The sequence below is a fragment of the Polistes canadensis genome, unplaced genomic scaffold, assembly GCF_001313835.1.
Source record: "Polistes canadensis isolate GaletaPanama2010 unplaced genomic scaffold, ASM131383v1 scaffold_10, whole genome shotgun sequence".
Taxonomy (NCBI): domain Eukaryota; kingdom Metazoa; phylum Arthropoda; class Insecta; order Hymenoptera; family Vespidae; genus Polistes; species Polistes canadensis.
Genome location: NW_014569557.1, coordinates 1,345,149 through 1,353,948, shown reverse-complemented (window position 1 = coordinate 1,353,948; position 8,800 = coordinate 1,345,149). Strand labels below are relative to the sequence as shown.

The 8,800-nt window shown below is 33.7% G+C and overlaps 1 protein-coding gene across 1 annotated transcript in view; it reads left to right on the top strand.

Annotated features, from left to right (window-relative positions):
- Window positions 1-489: 489 nt before the first annotated feature.
- The window catches only part of LOC106792607 (extracellular serine/threonine protein CG31145), a gene marked incomplete at its 5' end in the record, with an annotated part of 37,125 nt that continues 28,814 nt past the window's right edge, over window positions 490-8,800 (top strand). The window contains one exon of the mRNA XM_014759082.1: window positions 490-2,762. Within this exon, the coding sequence (XP_014614568.1) occupies window positions 490-2,762 (2,273 nt within the window). The remainder of the gene's footprint in view (window positions 2,763-8,800) is intronic.

Sequence of the window (8,800 nt, the reverse complement as noted above, 5' to 3'; positions counted from 1 at the left end):
CATTTCGAAATAAATTATTATACGTATTCGATAATAAATACAAAATTATACTCGTTTCACATAATACTCGAATTTTTCATGAAAATATACGCGATATGGTTCTCGAAAATATTATTACAAATGATATATATTCCTAAGAAGCATATATATAAAAGAAAGAAAATATATGTATAAAATTGAACATTTTATTTTCCCCTCAATTCTCGTATCTTTTTATTTTTCAGGTGCGGAGGTGCTGGACTCGAAAGGTTAGCAGCGCTCTCGTGGTTTCGTATTACCGTGTCTGTGATAAATAGCTAGAACCTACTATACATTCCAAAGTTTGTGTGATAGTTCCGTTGCTAGATAGTAGAAAGATAATAGTACTTTTAGTTTCATTTTCAAGATAATTTTCAATTGGATAGAAGAAAAAGAAGAAGAAAAAGAAAAAAAGGGGAAAAAAGAAATAAATAAAAAGAGATCGACGGGTTGATCCGGCAACGTTTGTAACCGTTCATATTGAAAATAACTCTGGACACGAAGAGATGCCTGGAAGCAAATGGATCGAAAATCGAGAGAGCAAGTTTGGACCGCGTTACATACGAAGGCAACGATTCAAATTTGAAACTAACGAGAAAGATAGTAGAGGAGGGGGAGGTGCATGAGATACGTAGATCGAAATCAGTGATCGATCTATCCGTCGAAACTCAAACAGCCGAAAGAACTAGAAGACGAATCAAAATCAGACAGTATTGGAGTGAGAGAATAAAACCATCGAAAAAGTCTATCGACGAGGAAGAAGAACCGAGAAAGACTCTAAAGAAGGTCGAAAGAAACGACTCGTTTATCAAACGATTCGTCAAAAGTTCGAAGGAAAATATCACCGAGGGATGCGAGAGATTGGTCAGAAACATTCGTAAGAGTCCTCGTCTTTTAAAGAAAAAATTACATTTGGGTAAAAGCGACGATGATTCGAGTAATTTGAAAAACGACGATAATCATCGTAGACCTGTGCCACCTGTTAGAAGAAAAGGATCGAGAAATAGGCCGCTTCTATGCGAATTGGACTTATTGAGAAAACCTAAGGAATTGGTAGTATTGAGTAAAGATAGGAAACACGAGGAAGATTCATCGAGATCTAAAAGTGTTTCGATCGAGGACGTAGAAGATTTGATTCGTTCGGAAGACAATCTTCGTTTATTGGAAGAGCGTGTACATCTAAGAAGACGTTTTGAGAAGAAAAAGGAATCTAAGGATTCACTTTTAGCTGATTACTCGCCTGTTGTACATAGACGTTATTACACACGTTCCAAGTTATCGCGAGAAAAGGAAAAAGAAGAAGAAGGAGGAATAAATGTTAGTGAATCTGAAAGTAAGTTGTTAGAACGGTGCAAGTTCGAAAGGAAAGTGAAATATTCTCCGGCGTCGGACAAAGAAGATAGGAAGGAGAAGAAGAAGGAGAAAGAAGAAGAGGTTCATAGGTCATCGAGATATAAACGACAAATCTGTGATAACGCTAACGAGTCATTCGATCTCGAAGAAATTTCAACGACTGCTGGACAATTGTCGATAGTTGGAAAGAGTAGTAGTAGTAGTAGTAGTAGTAGTGACCAGTTGCATGCGCGCGCTTCGAGCACGTCGTCCGACGTAAAATGCAAACTTGCAAATTTGTCGGATGCACGAGGAGTAGAAGAAGAAGGAGAAGAGAAACGGCGAGAACGACAACGACCACGACGACAACGATTACGACTACAACAACGATCGCAGCGGCGACTTCGACGACGGCAACAACAACAACAACAAAAGCAAAAGCAACAACAACGAAAAGGGTCAGGACGACGAATAGACGAGCTACGTCGACCCCTGCGAGAACAAAGTGAGGAGAAGGAAGCGAAGGAGGAGGAGGAGGAGGGGGAGGAGGAGGAGGAGGAGGAAGAGGAGGAGGAGGAAGGAGAAGAAGAAAAAGAGGAGGAAAGTGAAGTTAACAGTTCACAGTTATCAGTCGAGCAATTATCGCCGTTAATAGAAACACCAAGAATTTCGATAGGAGATCTTGAGGATGAAAAAAGTATTCTCTTAGATGAAACCTCGAACGAACCTCGATCGAGTATAAAAGAAGAAAGTGTCAATTTGAAATCACCGTCGTCTATCGATGTTACCGTTGGCGATGTTTTACGATCCGTGACTGTTCTACGAAACGATTCCATCGAAAAGAGTATCATCAACGATAGGATCGAATCGTCGAAGAACGACGAGAAGATCGACAAAAACAAAAGTAACAGTAGTGGTAGTAATTGTATAAAGTATCAAGCATCGAAATCGAGTGACTCGAAGATGAAAATGACGATTAGAATTATCAGAATTCGCGACAAACTGATGCTCGGTTTGAGCGCGTTTGTGATCCTATTCACCTTACTTTTGGTGATGGATCTTCAAATGGATCTCGGTTACAGTGGACATCATTTGGTACCAAGCCACGGTCGTGTCAGAATCGGTGACGATCCCAACGTCGAAACCGTTTACACCGGATTTAGACGAAAATTTTTACAACGTACCAATGCTAGTAAAGAACAATACGACGCGTCCACGTACACGCGTTCTGTCAAAGACATTACCGTTTCACCGGGAACTGAAAAATCTGATAAACACGACGATTTTGCCGATTTAATCGAATTCGTTACGAACGGTTTTGATATTAACGCCGACGAGGGTGTTGTTAGGATTAGTGCTGAAGATCATAGTTATAATCCAACCTTGGGAGAACTCAGACACGTTGTCTTAGGGTAAGTCTTTTTAACTTTTTCTATAATCTAAAATAGAATTTCTTTGAAATTCATTCTATTCATTGGTATCCATTTTTATCATATTTTTTTTACAAATTAAAGGACGCATACATTTGATTTTTAAAAGTAATTAAAAATAAATTTAGCATTAAAGTTAGAACGTTTCACGAATAAGGATCGTTCCCAAAATCAAAGTAAATTCGACTTCTAACTGACGGTTAGATTTAATCTTCAGTATATATATCAGTTGCTAGCAAGATAATTCATTCTCAAATGAATATTCTATTAATTAGAAGAGAACTTGGCAAATACATTTTAGAAATTTTCCTTGAAAATCGTTTGAAAGGTTAAATCAATGATAGAGATTCGTTAAATGTAACATTTTGATATAAAATATTGGATAGGTCCGAGAAAATAAGACTGAAGCCACGATAGGAAACATTAAATTGCTGTTTTCTCTTGGTGTACACGCGTACACCATGTTCATAGGAAGACGATTTTCTTCTCCCGAGTCATTCCACACGACGAGATCGTGTTCATTGGTGCGAACGCGATTGCGGACTCTTCCTCACCCTATATCTACCCTTTTTCCTTCCTTCCTTTCTTCTTTCTTAGGTCACCGTTCCCTTTTCTTCTTTTTTTTTTTTTCTTTAAGGTTCGCTTCATCATCACCAACCATTGAGACATAAGATCGAATACGTCAAATTTCATTAAGATATTTTTATATTTTATAATAGAATGGTCTTTTCTTTTTTTTTTTTAATCACTATTAAATACAAAACACATTGAAAACGAAGTAGAATGGTAAATAAAAATTATCGACTAAACGATAAGTAAACATGCTGCGATAACAAACAAATTTTTATTCGTCAGTTTAAATGTGGCACGCGAGTTAAATGGATTCAAATATTATTTATTTTTTTTCTAATTAGGACAGATAATATATATAATCATTTGAATGAAATCTTAATAATATTAAAATAATCAATATAAATTCACGTCGAATGATTTTAATAAACATTATTTATACATATTTACAAAAATAAATGTGTCAAAATACTATTATATACGTAACATAAAGTGTGGTATATCGAAAAGCAAAGCTTTGTCTGGGATGTTGGAAGATATTAAAGAGGGTGAGAAGTATCTAACATAAGAGGAGTTTGAAATAACGTGATATCACGAAATAACCTCGATGCCTAAGGGAATAACGCATTGTTTCTTATATGTTCTCGAGTAACGACAATGGCATAAGACGGTGATACTATGCTTACCTCTCTTACTTTTGAAATAGCATAAAAGGGTTTACGTAGGTAACGCACGCATACACGCATGTAAATGATGCGATAGGACTTCGGAGATTTGCCCTGCGAACCATCCGATGCTTTTTACTCTATAATGTCTCTCGAGAATAAAAACGTCAAGAAAAAAGGGATACAACGAAAACGACTCCCCCCCTCCCACCTTTTATTCTTTTGAAAAAAAGTTTTCCTTCGAAATCATTCGCAAAATATATAAATAAACGAGCCTTTAATATAATTTCAAATATAGTACAAGTATATATTTTTAAAGTTCACGTACTTGTATATATTATTTATCATACGTTTTTGGAAATTTAAAAATACTTTGAACTTTGTTTCTAGTTTTGAGTCTCTTATTAAACGTAGACGACGAGAAGAAAACGATAATCGATTAATCTATTCGTGGATTAGGATAATGTAAAATAGAAACAGAACTAATTATTGTCCTTGATATTACCAATGTTAATTCAAAATTAAATTGAAATCTATCATTAAATATCCTGACATAAAATAAATCACAATCCTGAGATATACATATTTAGATGTTATTGTTTATTTAAGAAATCGATTAGCAAGGTTCTTTTTACGGATTGAATTTGATCGATACGAGAGAGAAATTTGGTTTGTGAGTATTGTGGGATTTAACAGTTGGATGGTTGAAATAGAAAATTTGCGTTTGGAAGATACATAAAATAATATATATATAATATTCGTAAAATCATTAGAAAATATGATACTAAGGAAAATGTACGATAGTTTCACACACTATCTAGTAGTAAAAACGTTGTGTGCTATTTGATCGTGTCAAAGTTAACAAAAGCGGAACGCTCTTTCTCATAACTCGTCTCTTGGTTTGGAAGAACTTTCGAGAGAGCTTCGGAAACTTTCGAATAGCTTTTCTCAGCGGACAATAAAAGAAGAGTAAAAACAAAAAAAAAGCGGGAGAAAGAATGTGTGAGAGAGAGAGAGAGAGAGAGAGAGAGAGAGAAAGTCATAAATCCATCGAGTTTTTTCCGATTTTCCGCGCGAAGGATGATCGAATAATCGAAGAATCTAGATCAGTCATGTAATGCGCCAAGCACACCTTTCAGAACAAAAAGAATGTGCATACGAAGAAAAATTTATATATAAATATATATAAAAAAAAAAAAAAAAAGAAAAGAGAAAATGTATTTATTCATCATTTTAATTTTATTCGTTCTCTTCATAATAATAACATAGTATAATAACAATTGTGTTTCGATCATAAAAAAGAAAAAAGAATATTATTTCATATAGTGTCATCGTATATTTACTTAAAAAAAAAATTTTTCTTTTTAAAATATTTATTAAAAGTTTAAATCCCGCGCGAATATATAATTGAACGTTTGTTTAAAAGTTCATGAAATTGAACGAACGAATTAACGAAATAAACGTACAAAATAATACTTAACCGTAAAATAGTTTTTGAGAAAAGAAAAATATAAATTTTCAAAGAAGGACAAATGTAATATGTAAAAAAGAAATAGAAAGAGAGATCAGTGTTTCGGTCTGAAAAATAGAGATACATTTCTCCCAAGTAAAAGCCATTTTCTCGATCCGTACCGCTTGTTTACTCCGACTCATTTATAATTTTTCTCTCACAATACTCGGAGTGTAGACTCTTTATCGCGACGAAGACTTCGATCTTGTTTAGTAAAGACGGTTCAAGGTTCAAGTTAAACAAATGATTCTTTTTCTAAATCGATCGACACATTTCTCATATTAATAAATAGCAAGAATTATATTTTTCGTGTGTAATCGTGGAATAATGTTTAGATTTACAATGAAATAAAATTGTAAAATATATTCAAATTTTCGCGGGTTAGGAATAAAAACGTTAAATCCCGCCATCTACGGTAAATTTAAAATAATACTTGGCGTGCATTGTAACTTGTTAGCTCTTTACGTTCTGGCTAAGATCCAAGAATTCTCTCCTTATTCAGGATTAACATCCTTTATCTTAACGCGTATTTACAGATACGCGACTTGCTCGTTATCGCCTACGTATTTCTCATATAAATTTCATCTTTATAGCTATCTATCCATTCTCTCTCGACATTTTATCGAGCGTTCTCTTATAATTCTAATAACAATACATATACATATATATATAAATAATTATGCTAGTAATTTTTGAAATTAATTATATATTACAAATTGTAATAAATACAATATATTATATTATTTTTTTTCCTTTTATTAATAAAGCTATCCAATGTTTTTCTTACTTTACTTTAATAAACTTCTAGATTATCTATTGATTATTTTGATCACTTTTCTGATAATTTGTATAAACATTTTTTGTTTACAATTAAGATTTTAAAATCATTATAAAATAAAGTAAAATATAATGTTGAAACGGATCGTGAGCTTACGTGTAAGAATAAAAGTGTAGAAATATAAAACGAGAGAGTCGTTTTACTGAAAAGTAAGTTTGTAAGCATGTAGGTATAGCTTTATGGCTGACGTAATAAGATCTCGGGGCGGAAGCACGTATCATCCTACGCGTTATCTTAGCTTTGACTTGAGAGAGAGAAAAAAAAATGAAAAAATAAAAAGATATATAGAAATAATAAGACAAAAAACTCGATCGATTTTCTATGAAAGATTATCGACTCGTTGTTTGTTTCACATTTGATATCCGGTAAGAGGTGTTTTCATTATTTTATTAACTATAAAAATATTTGATGGTTGAAATAAAACAACCTACTCGTAGTCGTATTCGAGTTATATTACTTGAGTGTAATATTAACGATTAGTCACAGAGAGAGAGAGAGAGAGAGAGAGAGAGAGAGAGAGAGAGACGAAGATTAACGTTTTAAAAAGAAATCGTGTCATGGTTATTGGGTCGCGTCGTGACGCGTGCAAGACGTTGTGTTCTATAAGTTTAAAAAGAAAATGAATTAGATTTTAAAGGGAATAAGAGAAGTAAAATGCTTTTACCACACGTCTCATCTTATCTATGATAATATATGAACGTCTATCTTTGATATAAAACAACAGGTGCGGTCAGTTCCGCTCCTTTTACTTTTCCTCAAACGATTTGGTTCGTTAGTCGTGGAAAATGCCGCAAACGAAAAGAGAACGTTTCCTTTCTGATTTCAATCCCAATACATTCTTATTTTTTCATTCGTTAGGATATAATATACTTATATATATATATATATACTTTATTGTTTAATATGTTTACATTATTTATCCGAACGTTGAAGTATTTTGATATAAATGCTGATCCCTTCATCTCGACTTTTATTTTTATTATTAATGATATTTCAAAAAAGTATATTTTGTTAATTTCATTATTATAGGTAAAACAACATTACCATTTTTCTAATTATTGTTTAGAATAACTTCTTGAATTATAATTGTTTTATGGTACAAGAAACAAGTATTCCAAACTGGAGACCAGAGAGATCATTTTCAATAAGTGTATTAATCATGTTACCGACGTCTTGTGTTGTTGTAATAATAAATTAAAAGATATATGCATTACAAATTAAACAATTACAGGTAAAAATGTACTAATTGTCCAATTACCGTGTAATAATAACTTCTTGAATAATATATGCTTTATGGTATATGCATTTTTAAAAGGAAAATCACAAAGAGAATTTTTGATAAGCGGTTTAATCACACGATTAATTGTCGCATTGTTTCAATAATAAATTAAAAAGTATATTAATAACAAATGAACACCAAATTTCACTCTATAAATGTTATAATTATCTAATTACAGTATAAGTATAATATCTTTTCGAACAATAATTGTTTTATCAAACAAAGGTAGCAATTGTTTCAAAAGGAAGAGATCAGAGAGACAGAGTTTTCGGTAAGCGGCCTAATTACACGACCGGTTCATGCGAATGACTAATCAGGGCAAACGTCAGCGATTCGTATACGAAAACCAGCGGGCGTGCGCGCGCGGATATGTTCGGATATAGTGGTTGTAAACCGCAGAGAGGGAGAGAGAGAGAGAGAGAGAAAGAGTCCTCGTTCATTCGTTCGTTCATTCTCTCACCCACTCGCACAAACCTTCCTGGTGAACGTCTACGGATTAAAGCCCCGTGTTGTGTTATCCTCGCGAAACCGCACTTTGTGCTCAAACACACGAGACACATATTACGTTGCACCTCGACCATACATGGATTACTGTCATATATAGATATACCTCCTCTTCCTCCTCCTCCTTCTTCACCTTCTCCACCCCTCCTAACCAACTGTCCCCTTTATCCGGAATTCCTGCATTGATCTGTTATTCCTGAACCTGCCAACCCTTTCACCGGTACCCCATCTTTTATTTTTTTTTATTTTTATTTTAAATCTATCTTACGTACATTTTAACTGTTTTCAGATCCTTCATTGACATTGCTGATTGTGAAATACTTTCGCATACAGTTTCGTCCATATTTTGTGTTGCCATTTTACGACTATTCACAGAAAACGTAATGATAATAATAGCTTTTCTTATCTTCGACTTGGAATGTTTTTAACATCGTCGAAGATGTACGGGAACGTTAAGAAGGAGCTTGCGAAAAAAAAAACAAATGTGACGTGTGTCTCGTAGAAATTACATGAACGTCTTGTTGTTTTTCTTTTGTGTTATATTTCTTCTTTTTTTTCTTTTTATCTTCTCATGGTCGTAGCTTATCCGCGGATCGGTATTGTTTCCATGCTTGGTCTCACATCGCGAGTTCCATTCTCTTTCTCTTTCTATTA